Genomic DNA, 18,678 nt, shown 5'->3' on the forward strand with positions numbered 1-18,678 from the left:
CCGTGTGCTATCAGTTGAAGAAAAGTGCTTTTCTGAAGAGAGTTCCACTTGTCTGTTTTTGGTTCTTGCTATTTAGCCTAAGAAATCAATTCCTGAGCTGCGGCTGCAAATCTCTTTTTCTTGCACTTTTTCAGTAAGCTTTTCTCTTTAACCTTTAGGCCAGTGATGCATTGTGGGTCCATCTTTATGTGTGGTATGAGGAAAGGGCAGAGTTTCATCGAGAAGACATGAGCGGTATGTGCGTGGGGTACTTCCTGGATGGGGTTTTCTTCACTGTACATCTGCCCTCATGTTAGCAGCACTGCCTTGTTGACTGTGGCTTCAGGTAGTATGATTTTTTTTTTTTTTTGCCTCCAGGGTTGTTGCTGCATCACGAATCCACTGCTTCAGGAGGCCATATTTTTCCCTTTTGTTGCCCTTGTTGTTTATCGTTGTTGCTGGATAGGACAGAGAGAAATCGAGAGAGGAGGGGAAGACAAGGGGGAGAGACAGATAGACACCTGGAGACCTGCTTCACCACTTGTAAAGCGACCCCCTTGCAGGTGGGGAGCTGGGGGCTCGAACCGTGATCCTTATGCCGGCCCTTGCACTTCGCACCATGTGCACTTAACCTGCTGCACTACTGCGTGACGCCCAGTATGATTTTTTTTTTCCTTCAAACTTGCATGGACAAGTTGAGCTTCCTATGCGATTTTTTTTTTCAATTTGGCATTTTTCTTTTAATTTTTTTAATTATCTTTATTTATTGGATAGAAACAGCCAGAAATCGAGAGGGAAAGAGGAGATAGACAGAGAGATATCAGCAGCCCTACTTCACCACTCACAAAGCTTTCCCTCTGCAGGTGGGGGCCAGGGACTCGAACCTGGGTCCTTTTGCTCTATAACATGTCGCTCAACCAGGTGCGCCACCACCCAGCCACTATTTGGCATTTTTCTTTTTCTTTCTTTCCTTCATTCTTTCTTTCTTTCTTTCTTTCTTTCTTTCTTTCTTTCTTTCTTTCTTTCTTTCTTTCTTTCTTATTTATTTATTTATTTTTTAAGAAAGGATTAATTAACAAAACCATAAGGTAGGAGGGGTACAACTCCACACAATTCCCACCACCCAATCTCCACATCCCACCCCCTCCCCTGATAGCTTTCCCATTCTCTATCCCTCTGGGACCATGGACCCAGAGTCATTGAGGGTTGCAGAAGGTAGACGGCCTGGCTTCTGTAATTGCTTCCCTGCTGAACATGGGCGTTGACTGGTCGGTCCATACTCCCAATCTGCCTCTCTCTTTCCCTAGTAGGGTGGGGCTCTGGGCATTTTTCTTTTTCTTTTACCAATGAACCCACTAGGATTTTGATCCGGATCCCACATACCTTCAGATTAACTTGAGAAAAGCCAACAACACAGTTGAGTTGTCGAGTCCAACATGATAAATTTCTTTAGAGCTATTTTACCGTGTTTCAGCATCCAAGCCTGGTACACATTGCGTTCAAGCTGTCTACACCTAAGTAGCTCATGCTTTGGGGGGGTGCCAGAGTAAATAGTCTTTGGGTTGTCATCTCCTTTTCAAGATGCCTTCACGGAGACATACAATAACATCTCTATAACACTACACATGTGACGTTTTTAGACTCACAGATTCAGTTTTAGATAAGCTTCATCAGTTCCTTGGACTGTTCTATCTTGAGTGCACCTTGTGCCCTTGGAGAAGCTGGGTACTTCTGTCTTAGTGGGTGGAATGTTCCTTATATATTAGTGAGATCAGCTTGGTTGCCAGTGTTCTCGAATTTCCTATATTCCTATTGATTTCCAGTCTGTTATTTCATGTTTATTTTTCTTGCCTTTTGTTCTCTAGCTAGAACCAAATGAAAGGAAGCAAAAGAAAATAGACATCTTTGTCTTATTTCTTGTCTTAGGGAGAAGTGTTCAGACTTTCACATTAAGTATTGTGTTAAGTATTGTGTAAAGGAGTGTGTATGTGTGTTTTTTTTTTCGAATTTTTAAAGATTATTATTATTATTATTATTATTGAGGAGGAAGAGAGAGCCAGAGCATCACTCTGGCATATGGGCTATAGGGGCTGAACTCAGGACCCTCGAGAGTTCAATACTTTATCCACTGGACCACTGTGTTATCTAGAATTTATATAGGTTTAAAAAAAGTTCATCTTTTTCCAGTTTATTGAGAGTTTCTGTCAGACTTTTTCCTGCCTCTGTTGAGATCATAATTTTTCTTCTTTACTCTGTTTTATAGGATGAAATAGTTTCATTGATTTTTCTAATGCTAAACAACTTTCCATTTTTAAGATAAATTTTACCTGATTATGATGCATTGAGCTATTTAGAATTTGATAAGTTCATTTTGCTAGTGTATTACTAAGGTTTTTTTGTGTGTTTAAGCTCATCAGAAATATGGGTCTTTAGTTTTTTACTTTTTTTTTTATTCTTTCTATTTTAAAATCTTCCTTGAGTGTTTGTTAGTACTGGTCTTTTGTAAGAATAGAGAAATTCTCTCGGGGCCAGATGGTGGCATACCTGGTTGAGCGCACAAGTTACACAATGCACAAGGACTTGGGTCCGAGCCCCTGGTCCCCACCTGCAGGGGGAAAGCTTCACAAGTGGTAAGCAGGGCTGCAGGTGTCTCTCTGTCTCTCTCCCTCTCTATCACCACCTTCCCTTTTGATTTCTGGCTGTCTATTTCCAATAAATAAAGATAAAAAATGACCTTAACAAAAAGAAATCTTAAAAGAGAGAGAAAAAGAGAAATTCTCTCTGTGTGTTTGCTTTGGTAGTTTGTGTAAAATTAGTTACCTCTCAAACATTGCTAGTTCACCAGTAAAGCCATCAGGGCCTGGGACTTTCTTTACTGCAACATTTTTAACACAAATTTTAACTTCTCTAACAGAGGATTGTTGGGATAGTTTTTCCTTGAGTCAGTTTTGGCAATTTTCAGGGCATGATCTATTCCGGGTAAATTATCAACCTTATTAGCAAAAGGTCATTTATTTCATTATCTTTTTAATAACTATAGGATGTGCAATGGTGTTCTTTTTTAATTCCTGACCTTGAAATTTGTGGGCTTTCTCTTCCTCCGTCAGTCTGGCTGTACACTTGCTATATTTTGAGCATGCTTGTTTGTTTGTTTGCTTGTTTGTTTGTGCCTCCAGGGTTATCGCTGGTGCTCAGTGCCTGCACTAGAATCTGCTGCTCCTGGAGGTCATTTTTCCCATTTTGTTGCCTTTGTTGTTACCCTTATTGTTGTCATTTCTGTTGTTGCATAGGACAGAGAGAAACTGAAAGAGATGGGAAAGACAGAGGGGGAGAGAAAGACAGACACCTGCAGACCTGCTTTACCACTTGTGAAGTGACTCCCCCCCCCCCCCCCCGCCCCATGGGGCTCGAACCAAGATCCTTATGCCGGTCCTTGAGCTTTGTGCCATGTGCACTTAACCCACTACACTACCACCCGACCCCCTTGGTCATCCCCCCCCCTTGGTTTTGGTGTTAACTACCTTCCAGTTTGGGGGGGGTGTTTTGTTTGTTTGTTTGTTTTTTAGTGTCAAAGTCTCAAACATACATACTTCTACTGCTCTCAGGTTAATTTATTATTATTATTATTATTATTTCCACTTAAGATAGGGAGATAGAAATAGACGTGGGAGATACCACAGCACAGCCCCACCACCTGTGGAGCTTGCCCTGGTTCTGTGGTGCTGCCATGGAGTGTCAGAGCTCAAACCCAGACTTTATCAAGGAAAGGAACACATACTACCAGGCTGCCCATCTCCCAACCCCACTTTCTGTTCCTATTATTTATTATCTTGTACTTGCTTTGGGTTTGATTCGGTCTCCTTTTTCAAATTAAAGTGCAGTCTCAGGTCATTAATTTATTCCTTTGTGGGCAGAGAACATGCTTTGTATTATTTTTATTCGTTTTTAAATTTTTCAAAATTCATTTCAGTTTTCTGAGTGAGTGATCCTTGTACATCTGCAGGAAATGTGTCTTCTGTGGTGGCTGAGTTTCTATAAATGTTAAGCCAAGCTAGCTGATATCATTGTTCCAGCCGTTCTACCTTCACCAATTTTATTCAATTGATTCATGAGAACAGAATTTTAAAATACTGTTATGGGCTTTTCTTGTTTTCTGTTAGTCCCGTGTGTTTCTGACTTTTCCTTTGACACATATATATGTGACTATATATCTTTTTATTCTGAAACTTTTATTCAGAGAGAGAGAGAATAGTGCTCTGGTCCCAATCAGCAGTGTTACAGCCCAGAGCCAGGACCCCAGGCACACAAAGCCTGTGTTCTGCCTGCTGATATTGAGCTTTGGGGCCACTTCTATATTGAGGGTTGTTTTATCTTTTCTTTGACTTGATTGTTTTATTTATTTATTCATTTATTTACTAACTAGATAGAGACAGAAAGAAACTGAAAATGGATGGGGGGGATAGAGAGGGAAATAGACAGAGAGACACCTGCAGCCCTGCTTCGCCACTCATGAAGCTTTCCCCCTCTAGGTCAGGACCCGGGGCTTGAACCTGGGTCATGTGTGCACTTAACCAGGTGCACCACCACCTGGCCCCCAACTTGATTATTTTCCACTTAGACAACAATCCTCCTCATTCCTCAGATCACTTCTTTTTGTTTTGTTTTTATATTTATTCCCTTTTGTTGCCCTTGTTTTATTGTCATAGTTTTTATTGTTATTATTGATGTTGTCATTGTTAGATAGGACAGAGAGAAATGGAGAGAGGAGGGGAAGACAGAGAGGGAGAAAGAAAGACAGACACCTGCAGACCTGCTTCACCGCCTGTGAAGTGACTCCCCTACAGGTAGGGAGCCAGGGGCTCGAACCGGGATCCTTACACCGGTCCTTGCGCTTTTGCCACCTGCACTTAACCCGCTGTGCTACCGCCCGGCTCCCCCTCAGATCACTTCTTGGCTTAAACTTCCCTTTGTCGGGTCGAGGCATCTCTGCTTTCTTTTGGCTCTTTTTTTTTCCACATTATATTTTTTCTATCCTTAGCTACTACTTTTGTCATTAAACTTAGTTCACATGCCTTGCTTTTTTCCACAGTCCGACACTCTTACCCTTTAAGAGAAATGTAAGGTCTTTCAGGTATATTGTGATCGTGGCTACAGTGAAGTTGAAGTCTATCATCTCACTATGAGTTTTCTCCCCCTCCCCCCCCGTTTTTTCTCATTCCTTTGGATGGAATTTTTTATATATATTATTATGTTATTTGAGCCTCCCAATTATGTTTTGTACCTCCTCAGCTATGAACTCATGTTTTCTTATTTCATTGAGTCATTTTATGGGGGAACGGTGATTTACAAGGCTGTTGTTGTCACCTGTGTGCACTTGTTACTTCCCAAAGTGGGGTGTCTGCACACCACACCCTCCAGCAGTCTGTCCTCTTCCTCCCCCACAGAACAATGGGTCTTCAGCCCCCATCCAGCCTCCACCCACCATTTAGAGCCCTTGGGTCTGCCGAAGTCGACCACAGTTCACTGAAGTTTCACCCTGTATTTTCCCTGGCTTTGTTTCCTAGGTCCCACCTATGAGTGAGATCATCCTGTGTTCAGCCTTCCCCTTCTGACTGATTTCATCTGTGTGAGTCCTTCAAGTCCCATCTGAGCTGTAGCAAGAAAGAAACTTTCATCATCCAATCCTCTGTGAAGTGTAGCTCTTTGCCCTTTCAGGGCTGCCCCAGGGTTTGAGCATCTTTAATTTGTAACACAATGACTTTAAATAATACGTTACTTCATGGCCAATATTAAGATTCTACTCCTGTATGTCTTACGAGCCTACAATAAGCTTTTTTTATGTTTACCTTATGGGGGATGGTTAATGGACTACAATACAGGTGACACATGGGCACAACGTCTCACCTCCCTGTGACAGGTGTCTGCAGAATAGTATCTCTTAAAGAAATCAAGGATGAGAAAGACATCCCCCACCGTTAGCATTTCCAGCAATGTTTGTTCCTTTGTGGAGATCCTGGATTCCCCCTGGCAACCTCTCTCCTCCTCATCTGTATCATTTTCTTTGACGTTTCTTACCTATGTGAGCACACCAGCAGTGAATTCTACCAGCCATTGTAGATCTGGGGAAACAGCTCTTCCTCTCCACTCCTGGCTGAATGGTATGTTTGTTGGGTATAAAATCATTTGCTGTCCACTTTGGTGTTTTCTCAGGACTGACCCACCTTATGGCAGGAGCTTCCTGCCCATTTGTCCACCCTGTGCATGTGGTGATGTGTCTTTTTTCTTGTCCTTGAAAGTGTTAAGATTCTCTTTTCATTTTCCTTCTTAGCAATTTGATGGCGCCTACTGGTATCTGTTGTGTTGATCCTACCCAGAAAGGTTTCCATTTCTTGGATTTTTAGTAGTTTTCACCCTGTTTGAGAATGTTTACCAGTTGGCTTATACATAGTCCTTGTCCCTTGCTGAGAGGTGTGTGTTGGCTTGACTGTAGTCGGCACACAGGTGGCTTTTGTGACCCATCTTTTAATCTCTCCTCTGTGCTCCTGTTCAGACAATTTCCATGACCACCTCCTTGAATCACTGATCTTTTTCTGTGTCTCATCTGTTGTTAAGTCAATCTAGGTAATTATCTCTTTCCATTTCATGTACTGTGTTTTAAGCTCTACCATTCCATTTGATCCCTGGCTAGATCTTCTGTCTGTGCTTAATGTCTTCATGTTTCTCTTTAATACCTTGAACTTGCTCATAATCACCGTTCTGGCCTCTGCCAACTAATCCCATCACATCTTGTCATTTCTGGCTGTTTTGGAGAACTGGTTTCCTCCCTCTCCCTCCTGCCTTTCTTTGGGCCTAAGTCACTTTTGACGGATGTCGGACGTTGTAATCACTCCCCGGATCCTGCCTTCTTCCTTGAGTGTCCACGTTTGGGCAGGCAGTTAAATCACTTGACGATCATCAGCTCCGTCACTCAGAGACAAATGTTAAACCTTCAGGTAGCGGGGCTGGATTAGTTTAGCCTTCCCTTTCTGGTGTGGCCCTTCTGGGGCCTCTGCCCCATGACCTGATCATTCGCCAAGTCTCTGGTCTGGCTGGTTGCAGCTCAGAAGGCACCCAGCCCTCCTTGGGCCTGCAGGTTGCCCGCTTAGGCCTCCCTTCCAGCCTCGTGGCCTTCCACCCTGTGAGCATGTGTGCTCATAGGAGCTTTGACATCAGGCTCTGGGTGTCTCTCTGCAGACTTCTATCTCTGTCTCTGAACAGCCCCTCCTGGCCACTGCCCTGTCCTGCAGACCGCAGGGCTCTCCAGCCCTGTTTCCTTAGTCCACAAGGCCACCCTCCTCTGCTCAGGCTCCCCACCCTGTTGCTGTCTTCCAGAAAGTGTCTCCCGGTGCAAAGTCAGGGTGTGCACAGCACCCACCTCGTCTCCTTTCTCTCCGGGATCACAGCTGTGCCCTTTGGGCGGCCAGTGCCTGTACGTACTTGTCTCATGTCATTCACCCAGCAATTGTGCTGCTCGTGGCCAGGGGGCAAGCCTAGACTGGCTGCCCTGTCAGCCAGGAGGAGAAGCCCGGCCTCAGCGACCATCACGATGGCTGGGAAAGGGACTCGGGGCCGGCCAGAGCCGTCTTGGCGAGAGCCAGGTCGGAATTTTGAAACATGTACGCTGTGTGTTTGCGTGTGTCTGTGTGTGTGTGTGTGTGTGTGTGTGTGTGTGTGTGTGTGTGTGTGTGTTGAAATTCAACCAAGAGATGCATATTTTGTATTTCTTGGTAACTAGTCAGAAGAGGATGATTTGTCTTGTTTATTTTTTTTTTGGTAAGAAATGGAGGCTTATTCTGGTCAGTGCCATCAGTGACTGAGTTGGTGGCTAGAGGGTGACCTTCACTGAGTGGCATCTCTGGCCATCAAATTCCTAAGTGTGTGTACATAGCTTCTTGGTCAATCCACACAGCAGCCTCTGGGTGCAATTAGAATGCCTGGCTCCAGGTAGGGGGTGGGGGCAGGGGACAGCACAATGGTTAATGTCATGTAAGAAACTCTCCTGCCGGGCTGTAGCTCAGTGGGTTAAGCGCATGTAGCACTAAACACAAGGAACGGAGTAAGGATCCTGGTTCAAGCCCTGGCTCCCCACCTGCAGGGGAGTTGCTTCACAGGTGGTGAAGCAGGTCTGCAGGTGTCTATCTTTCTCTGCCCCTCTCTGTCTTCCCCTCCTCTCTCCATTTCTCTCTGTCCTATCCAACAATGACAACAACAACAACAATAATAACTACAACAATAAAAAACAACAAGGGCAACAAAAGGGAATAAGTAAATAATAATAATAAAAAAGAAACTCTCCTGCCTGAGGCTCCAGGGTCCCAGGTTCAACCCCCAGCATGGCCACCATCAGCCAGGCCTCAGCAGGGCTCTGGGCTCTAAGAAATGCCCAGCTTCCAGACGAAGCCCAGGAGACGCAGATGTTAAACACTCAGTCCACGGTCACACGGCCGGGAAGTGGCATCACAGAGCAGGCACCTGTGGCCTGGCCCACACTGTCAACCACGCTCCCCTCACATGACAGGGAGGCCCTGAGATGTCTCTGCGAGGGTGTTGTCTCTGCCCAGGAGTTGACATGATGCTGGGAGCCGTTCCAAATCTCTACTCTTAGCACGCTGTCGCCATAGCTGGGGTTCCTTTTGAGAAGTAATTCTCCCCCTCCCCCCACCGGCTCAGTATTGAGACATCGAGCCAACTGCCAAGACATTCATCATGTGGCTTTGTTGGATTTGCCTTTCTTCTTTTTCTTTTCTTTTTTTTTTTAATAAGCCTGCCAGGCAGAGATCACTGACAACCACCTTCCCTCACACAGCGGCGCAGCTCATGCAACCACTCAGTGGCCCAGAAGGAAACCGGGTGGCTCTCCTGGGGACACAGACTCCCCCAGGCTACCCAGGACACAGGCCTCTCGGGACTATGCTCCCTGCAGGAGTTCTGTGCTCTGGCCTCCCAGGTGCTGTCACATCCCTCTCCCCCACTCTGCATCTCTGGAACCCAAGGCAGCACAAGAGAGACAAGTCACATGCAGTCTCTCTAGCTCTGGGCTCCAGTTAGATCCTGCCGACAGACACCCTGCTGTCTGCATCATTGTGTGTTTTCCTGGAAACCCCTGAGCCCAGGAATTTTTTTATTCCATTTATTTATTATTTATTTAGTTGTTTTTATTACCACCAGGGTTATCGCTGGGGCTCTGTGCCATTACGACAAATCCACCACTTCTGGTGGCCATTTCTTCCCCCCCCTTTCTATTTTTATGAGCTAGAACAGAGAGAAATGAGGGGGGGCTGGACAGTGGTGCAGCTGGTTAAATGCACATAGTACTATACAGAAGGTCCCACTCAAGAACCTAGGTTCGAGCCCCCGGTTCCCACCTGCAGGGGAGTCACTTCATAGGTGGTGAAGCAGGTCTGCAGGTGTCTGTCTTTCTCTCCCCCTCTCTGTCTTCCCCTCCCCTCTCCATTTCTCTCTGTCCTGTCCAATAAAGTGGAAAAGGGGGGCGGGAAGGGAAAAAAATGTGCCAGCACCAAGCCCCAGCAATAAACCCAGAGACGAAAGAAAGAAGAAAAGAAAGAAATTGAGAGAGGAGGAGAGGGGAGAGAGAGAGGAAGAAGGAAAGAAAGAAAGAAAGAATGAATGAATGAATGAATGAATGAATGAGAAAGAAAGAAAGAAAGAAAGAAAGAAAGAAAGAAAGAAAGAAAGAAAGCTGCTTGTAGCCCTGCTTCGCCACTCATGAAACTTTCCACTTGTAGGTGGGCAACAGGGACTCGAACCTGGGTCCTTGCTCACTGTGATATGTACACTTATCCGTGTGCACCACTGCCTGGCCCCTGAGCCCAGGTCTCATCCATTCTGCTTGCTGCCCTGTCGCTGCCTCTGTGCCCAGCACCCGCCCCAGGATCCTGTGTCCCTCCCATTCTGCACAGTCTTCCCTGGGTCCCCTCTCCTTCCCAGTGCCACCTCCTCCTGGAGGCCCTCCGAGCCCCTCCCTCTCCAGGACTCCATCCCCTGCCTCTAGGTTTTCTTCTCCACGTTTAGGAATACTTGGAAGCATTCTGCTTTATTTGATTTCTTTTATTTTTCTTCCTTTGTCTAACTCCCTTGGTTCACTTGGAATGGCAAGTCAGGGAACAGGGAGGGGGACTCAGTACTAGAGTGCACGCCTTCCATGAAGAGGCCCTGGGTTCAATCCCAGCACCACATCAAAACAAGAAAGACAATTACTTTTCCCAGAGCACCTCTCAGCTCTGCTGATGGCGGTGCTATGGGTTGAACCTGTAACCTCAGAGCCTCTGGCAGGAGGGTCTTTTGCAGAACCCAGCCAGAATTGAAAGAGCTTTAACACTATAAATGGCAAAAGCCCTGTTCTCTCTCAAAATTAAGAAAATTAAATAAATGTTTAAAGAGGAGCTGGGTTTTGGTGCACCTAGTTGAGGGGCACATGTTACAGTGCACAAGGACCCAGGTTCAAGGCCCCAGTCCCCACCTGCAGGGGGAAAGCTTTGAAAGTGATGAAACAGGGCTGCAGGTGTCTGTCTCTCTGTCTCATTCCCTATCTCCCCCTTCCTCTCCATTTCTGGCTGTCTCTATCAAATAAGTAAATAAAGATAAAAAAAATTTAAAAGATGTTTAGGTGCAGGGTAAGTAGCAGAATGGTGATGCAAACAGACTCTCATGCCTGAGGCTCCAAAGTCCCAGGTTCAGTCCCCTGCACCAGCATCAGCAGAGCTGGCAGTGCTCTGGGAGAAAAGGAGAAAATAAAAGGTTTAGGTGGGGGAAGAAAAGTTTAGAGAGTGACAGGCCTCAGGGAGAGTCATCAGTCCTGTGACACCAGAAACAGACTTGCTGTCACAGAGATGGAGGGAGGACAGCAGTCAGCCCCGACCCTCAAGCGTTGCCAGAGGGTCATCCCCAAACACCTGATTTTCTCTTTCTCCCTCTGGGAGCTGCCCTCGGCCACCTTACTTCCACTGCAGCCCTTCTGCTCTCTCTGCCCTGGAACACACTTCTTTACTGTGTTGAGAGAGGCCTCAGCCCCTTCGGCCGTGTGTCTGTCTCAGTGCCTGATCTGGGCCCAGTCCAATGCAGACAGACCAACAGACAGATGCTCAGAAAGCATGCATGGACTTAACAGGTGACAAAAAGGTATGATTTAGCTGGCCACACTCCCAGCCTCCATGCCTCTGGGTCCCCGGAGATGATCCTGTTGGCGGATGCCATGCAGGGTCTCCGCCCCTAGCCTTGAAGACTTTCTGAAGGAGAGAGAGAGAGATTGATGGAGAGAGAGTGCTGACCTGGTATGCTCACAGCTCTGGTTCAAGCCCCAACACCACATGGAAGGTGTCACAGCACCAGGGGCAGCTCCAGGGCTGTGGTGCCTCTCCTGATGTGTGTGTCTCTACCTGAGGGAAGAAGCCGGCCCAGAGTGGTTATTATCTCATATGTGAAGTCAGTTAGTTTTTCTTTTTACTTAAATGATTTATTATCTTTGCTTTATAGGATAGAGCCAGCCAAGAATCGAGAGGGTAGGGGTAGGTAGAGAGGGAGAAAAACAGAGAGACACCTGCAGCCCTGCTTCACCACTCACTAAGTTTTCCCCCTGTAGTTGGGGCCCGGGGACTCAAACCTGTGTCTCTGCTCACTGTAACGTGCACTCAACCAGGTGCACCACCACCCGGCCCCCTTGAAGTCACAGTTTAGAGAGAGACAAAGAGGCACAGCCACTTGTTCCTGACTGGAAGGGTCCGAGGAATCACACACCCTCCTTGAGCTGTCTGGACAAACTTCACTGGGGACTCACTGGCTTGGCAGTTCCCGTCACCACCCGCGAGAGCCACAGAGCCCAGAGTGTGTGTGTGTGGGGGGGGTGCCTCCACTGTCTGTTTGCCTTTGGCCCCCACTGGCCTTGAGAGCCAATCGGCTGACCCAGAGGCCACTGGGAAGGAGAGTCGCTGGGGTTCTTGTCCCTTGAGGGGGCGTGCTGCCCACCTCCCCCCAGACAAGCCCCTCACTGTGCTGCCGGGGTGGTGACGTGGGGATTCTACCCGAACAACACCCAAGGGGGGGTGGCAGGCAGTGGCCCTGGAAATCCCGGGGAGACAAGAAGGCTGTGATTCCCTGCGATTAGCATGCGGGCTGGGGCCCAGCCTGCCCGCACGGCATTGTTTTGGTCTCCAGCCCAAACACGCCAGAGTCATTATATTGTCATGCGGTAATTAGCCGTTCCTTTAATACAAGTAATAAAAATTAAGCCTAAGAGCTACTTTAGCTCTGCCTTCTGTACAATCCCAGACAATATCCGCACGCTGCAGGCCAGCAGTCACTCGTGTGCAGCCCGCGGGGTCTGCGCCCAGAACTCCCCCTCCTCCTGCTCCTCCTCCTCTTCTTCTTCCCCCCTCCTCCTCTCCCTCCTCCTTCTCCCCCCTTCCCCTTCTCTCTCTCCCTCTTCCTCCTCTTCTTCCTCCCCGATCCTCCCCACCCCCCTCCCAGGAGCAGACCTGCTCCTGCACCTCTCACTGTAATCTGGTTGAACAGACTCTCCATGAGGAACAGCCACGAGGGCGCCTGGAGGCTCACACGCAGGACGGCACTCAGGGCCACATCTCGAGGTCTCACTGTCCGTCACTTTCTGTCCAAGCACTTTTCACAAGCCACCTGCCTGAATCACACGACATGGGCTCTACCTTTCTTTCCCTGTTTTTCTTTTTCATTTTTTTTTCTTTCTCTTTTCTTTCCTCCTCCTCCTCCTCCTCTTCTACTTCTTTTTATCTGACATAGTAGGCCCTGACCTTCTCAAGGGAATAGACTGGAAAGGATTTGTTGATGAGATTTTCAGGGCGTGAGGGCGGGCAGTGGCGCACCCAGTTACGCACACTTAGTACGAAGCACAAGAATCCAGGTTCGAGCCCCGGATCCCCACCCGAGGGGGGGGGTCGCTTCACAAACAGCAGAGCATGTCTGCAGGTGTCTGTCTTTCTCTCCCTCTCTATCTCCCCCTCCTCTCTCAATTTCTCTGTCCTGTCCAATGAAATGGAAAAAATGGCCACCAGGAGCATATATTTGTAGGGCCAGCATGGAGCCCCAGCAATAACCCTGGAGGCAAAAAGAAGAAGAAGAGAGAGACTTTTCAGGGACACTAGACAAGCTTGACTTTTAGGGGGTGGCAGGGGCAGCAGGTGGTTCACTGACTGGAACGCACACGTCATCACAGCTGGGCCCAGGCCGCCACGTTGGGGGACTGCTAGTGGGGCAGTGCTGTGAGGTCTCTCCTCTCTGTGTCTGTCTCTCACCCTGCATCTTAAAAGGGGGGGGGGAGTGGCTCTGCAACTGGTGGAGTCATGCAGGCGTCCAGCCCTAGCAGTGAATCTGGTGGTGAGTGGTGGGCGGTGAGAGAGAGAGAATTTGTGCTATTAATTGCATTGGGAACGTTTAGTGGAAGTGTTTGAAGTAGTGGAAATTCTCCTCAACCCTTCCCTGATCTCCATGTCAATTTCAGGTGACATTCTTGGGAAGACAGCCCCAGGCACGAGGTTCATTTTCTGGGAGCCACCTGCCAGCTTGGGGCCATGGGGGACAATGGTGCAGGCTGGAGGGGGGGCCCACTGGGAAGACAGTTTACTTTTTGGGTAGAGACAGAGAGAGAGAGACACCTGCAGCCCAGCTCCACTGTTCGTGAAGCTTTCCCCCCCGGCAGGTGGGGGTTGGGGGCTTGAATCTGAGTCTTTGTGAATGGTTAGGTGTTCGCTCTACTGGGTGCACCACTGCCAGACCCCTGAAATTCATATCTTAAAAAAAAAAACACCTGGAATGTTCTGAGGAATCCAGTCTTGAGTGTTATTGCTACTCCCACTCAGAGGAGCCGGCTCCTCAGAATAACTCCTGGCATCTAATTGAATGTAAATATTTTAATGCTGATGGCAACAGAATGGAAGACCGAGGAGGAGAAAGGGATGGAGCCGGAACCGTGTATACAGAGACCCAGCGCCGACCACCGGGGCTGCTGGGGCGGACACCCTGGGTACCAGCCCACCCGCAGGGGCCCCACTGCCTCCCGGGGGACTGTGGCTAAACGGGCTCCCTCGACTGCCAGGGGCCGGGTGGGTGGTCTGAGAAATCACCACGCTGGTATTTGACCGCCAGGGGCCACCGGCACGGTGTTTAGCTTCCCTCCAGGAGAGACTAAATCCTCACAGCGTGATGGCGTCCAGGCAGCCGGCTCCCCGGATCTCTCCTAAGCCCCTCGGACTGGGATCTCTCAGCAGGTGGCCTGAAGAGCCTTGCTGCTGGGCAAATGGTCAGGGAGCAGATTCTATTATTATTATTATTATTATTATTATTATTATTATTATTATTTTGCCTCCAGATTTATCACTGGAGCTCGGTGCCTACACTACAAATCCACTGCTCCTGGACATTTTTTTTAACTTTTTATTTATTTACTTATTTTGGATAGGACAGAGAGAAATTGAGAGGGGAGGGGGAGATAAAGAGGGAGAGAGATATCTGCAGACCTGCTTCACCACTTGTGAAGTGACTCCCTGCAGGTGGGGAGCCGGGGGCTTGAACCAGGATCCTTGGGTGTATCCTTGCACTTAACCAGATGCCCCACCACCCGGCTCCCTTAGGGAACAGTTTCCAGTATGGTTACCATCAGTTCTGTCTGCAACCTAGAATTTCCCATGAAGGTCCAGTGTTTCACAAGGGGCATCCAGTGGCAGCTAGCACGCCAAGCTGATCACTGAGCCACAGACCCTGGCACCCTCTGAGCGTGTCAGAGCCCTCTGCCCTCCACTATGACTTGAGAGTGGTGGTCTCAGACCTCAGGCCTTCACGGGTGGTGACCTCAGGCTTAACTGCAGTGGGTTAAGCACACATGGCATGAAGCACAAGGACCAATGCAAGGATCGAACCCCTGGCTCCCTACCTGCAGGGGGGTTGCTTCACGGGGAGTGAAGTGGGTCTGCAGGTGTCTTTCTCTCCTACTCTCTGTCTCTTGACCTGAATGGGTCAAGCAGAAGGGGTGGTGGCCAGACTCAGATCCACCCTCGCCCGTCCCACTTCCCTTTCTCAGAGTTCTGGGGTAGCCCACGCAGTGAATATCCCTGAAAGAGTGGCCGAGAGGGACTCCTGGCATAGTAGCGGCTAGAGACCCAGGGAGCAGCAAGAAAACACAGCCCCACCACCATGAAGCCCTGTGTCCCATCCCATCCCGTCAGAGTGGGAGATAGTCGCTTCAGTGTCCCCCTCATGCCAGCCCAGGGGGTCCCAGCTTCATGAGTGGAGCACCCCAGGGTGCCGGCCATGGCCTGGGGACTTGTGCCTTCTGGGTCACAGAGATGCACCCACCCAGCCGGGTGCAGGCCTGGAGACCCTGGGGCCCTCAGCACCCCTCCCCTAGCCGTGTGTGTGACAGGCGGGCGTGTGTCCCCTCCCCAGACCCCACGCCAGCCCTGGACCTGGGGCAGCAGCTCCAGCTGAAGGTGCAGCGGCTACACGATATTGAGACGGAGAACCAGAAGCTGCGGCAGACGCTGGAGGATTACAACAAGGAGTTTGCCGGTGTGAAGAGCCAAGGTGGGCACCCGCAGACCGGCCATCTTCCGCCCCCTCCCCAACCTTCTCTCCTTCCCTCCATCTCTCTCTAATCACCTCTTTGTGCTGCTGGGACGAGCTCTGGTGGGGACAGATGGCTAAGTCAGGGCAGGGCGGCATTACAGAGAGGAGGGCAGCACTCAGCTCCTCACAGAGCCGCTGCCTCCACACTCTCAGGCTGCCATCTTTCTTTTCTTTTCTTCTTTTTTCTTTTCTTTTTTTTCTGACAGGTCAGAGAGAAATTGAATGAGAGGGAGGCGGGATAGAGATGGAGAAAGATAGATACCTGCAGACCTCCTTGTAAAGTGTCCCCACTGCAGGTGGGGAGCAGGGGCTCGAACCCAGATCCTTGCATATGGTGATACATGTGCTTAACCAGGTGCGCCACCACCAGGCTCAAGGGTCTCCTTCATGCAGGCCCCCCCACCCCCCAGGAAACACCTGTCATGGACACCCACCCACCCCAGGAGCCTTGGCTCCTGCAGGCTGCCTGACCCCGGCCTAGTCCTCGGGAGACGATGGAAGACCAGCACCCCTGTCAGGGGAGCGGAGGGCAGAGGAGGCCTGTTCAGATCCCTGGGCCCAGCTGTGGCCGCTGCCCTGAGCTAGGTCCTAGTGACAGCAGGGTCTCTGAGGGCGGCCTTGTAGGTGGCACCCCAACTCACGCAGAGACTGCGGGAGCCTCCTACAGCCTCGGCCAGAGCCTCCTCAGACCACACAGCAGCGTGTGACCACTGACTTCCTCCTCCCTTCTTTCATCTTTCTGTTGTGTTAGAGAAATCCAGGCTTCTTCTCCCCAGCGAAGAATCTATGCATCCCCACCCCCACCCCAAGCTGAGAGTTTAAAGTTCAGTTTAACATTTCAGGAGGTGGAGGTGCAAGGTCTCCAAGGGGAGCGTGTCAGAGCCCAGGAGCTGGAAGTGGAGACCCCACACCCTCCTCACAGGCCCCATTCCTCCTCCCCCCCACCCTCCCGCAGAGGTCACGATCAAAGCACTTAAAGAGAAGATCCGGGAGTACGAGCAGACACTCCAGAACCAGGCGGAGGCCATCGCTCTGGAGAAGGAGCAGAAGCTACAGAATGACTTTGCAGATAAGGAGAGGTGAGTCGCCCCTGGGGGCTGTAAGGGTCACATACCAGTCCTGCCCAGGTGGAGGGTGGCTTGGGGACCTGGGCCATGGTGTTTGTCAGTCCCCAAGGGTGCTTGCATGGCATAAATACCACAAGCAAGGCTCTGGGCGTTGCAGTTCTGGAAGGAGGCAGCCTGCCAGCAGCCTGGGCTCTATCTCCCCTTGGCCTTGAATGTGGGTGTCACCAGGCACCCCTGGGGAGCTCTGGGAGTACCTGAGGCCTGCCCCCCCATGCTGGTAGGCTGAGACTTCCTCAGACAGCAAAGCCCCCGCACACAAACACTCACCCACAGCAGGCGGGCAAAGGGGACGGTCCAACTTCACAGATGGGGAAACTGAGTCTCGGTACAGGGACCCACCTGGGCTCACCCAGCAGGGCAGCCAGCAGTGGGAAGGGAACCCCCCTCACACCCCAGCCATTCCCTCCCCTGTGCTCCCAGGTGGCCTCCTGGGGTTGGGGGGCCGCTGACATAATCCTGGCTCTGCTAGTGCCACAGGCAGCCAAGAGCGAGGGGCAGATGTAGCACCCCCCCACTCCCCGGAGAGCAAGAGTCGGGGGTGTGGGCCTTGGACCCCCAACCCAGCAGGTTTGGGGAGGGTCCAACATACTACCCTTTGAGATGGGAGGCTCCACTCCCCTCGGTCTTGACGACAGGGAGGCAGGGCTGCATGCAGACACCCAACAGCCAGAGCCAAATGACTATGGAGGCCCTCCTCCTGTTGCCACCCAGCCAAGAGTCACAGTGGTCCCGCAGGGACGGTGGCAGGACACGAGGTGGCAGGTGTGGGCAGCAGGCAGCACAGTGGACAAGATGGATGTGGGGGGAGGGGCATTTCCTGAGGTGTCTCCAATCAGGTCCGGTTCATTGTATTACAAGCTGCCGATCACTGGCCATGGGGAGTCATTCTGTAACCACCCCCCCAATCTAAAATGGATTTAGGATTCACATATTGACAGTGGGTTCTTTGGCTGAAAACTGGAGCAAGTGTTTTGCCTTCAGTGATTTGGGAGTGGGGAGACCTCTCAAAGCAGAAGAGAAATCCCTAGGGTCAGGTGGCACACCCGGTTGAGCACACATGTCGTCATACACAAGAACCCGTGTTCAAGCCCCCAGCTGCAGGAGGGAAGTTTTATGAGCAGCGAAGTAGGGCTGCAGGTGTCTCTCCTTCCTCCTCTGGGTCTCCCCTTCCCTTTCAGCTTCTCTCTGTCTCTATCCAGTAAGTGAATAAAGTGTCTTAGAGAAAGTCCTGTGAACATGGTGCCTCAGGTTCTGGACAGCTTCTGGGGACCGAGCAATGGCAGAGTGATCTCAGAGTTTCTACAGCCACGGGGACAGCCATGGGGTGGAGTGTGTGTGTGTGTGTGTGTGTGTGTACTGATTATGTGTGACTGTGTGAGTGTGTGTGTGTGTGTGTGTGTGTGTGTGTGTGTGTGTGTGCGCCCCGAACTGCCCCTGCGGCTACAGACAGACTATGACCCACATAGTCAACGACTGCCACCTCTCCAGATTCAAAGGAGGTCTCGAAACTTTACATCAGGCTCAACCTGACGCTGTTGACTGGCTATGGAAGAAGGGCAAACGCTAGAAGAAGAAGAACTGAATGTGTGTGTGTGTGTGTGTGTGTGTCTGACTATTGAATGTGTGTGACTCTGTGATTGAGTGAGTGTGACAATGTGAGTGTGTGTGTGACTGAGAGTGTGTGTGTGTGTGTGTGTGTGTGTGTGTGTGTGTGTGTGTGTGTGTGTGTGTGTGTGTGAAAGTGTGTGATAGAGGGAGGGAGAAAGTAGAGTCCTCCCCCGACCTGTCTGGATTGAAAGTTGGAGTGGGGCGTGTGCCACACTTTAGTGTGCCCCCTCTGAGTGTCTCCTGTACCGCAGGGCTGTCCCCTGCCCCACTGTCACCTCCCGATACGAGGAGACCTGCAGATAGTAGCAGAGGAACT

The 18,678-nt window shown here is 50.0% G+C and overlaps 1 protein-coding gene across 10 annotated transcripts in view; it reads left to right on the plus strand.

Annotated features, from left to right (window-relative positions):
• CUX1 (cut like homeobox 1) overlaps window positions 1-18,678 on the plus strand; it is a 389,471-nt gene that overhangs the window by 126,817 nt on the left and 243,976 nt on the right. For all 10 annotated transcript variants that reach the window (XR_009545034.1, XR_009545033.1, XM_060173446.1 and 7 more), the window contains 2 exons: window positions 15,448-15,585; window positions 16,583-16,706. Coding sequence is in view for 8 of the 10 variants with exons in the window: in XM_060173446.1 (XP_060029429.1) it covers window positions 15,448-15,585; window positions 16,583-16,706 (262 nt within the window). In the remaining 2 variants the exon portion in view is untranslated. The remainder of the gene's footprint in view (window positions 1-15,447; window positions 15,586-16,582; window positions 16,707-18,678) is intronic.

Source organism: Erinaceus europaeus, chromosome 15 (assembly GCF_950295315.1).
Source record: "Erinaceus europaeus chromosome 15, mEriEur2.1, whole genome shotgun sequence".
Taxonomy (NCBI): Eukaryota; Metazoa; Chordata; class Mammalia; order Eulipotyphla; family Erinaceidae; genus Erinaceus; species Erinaceus europaeus.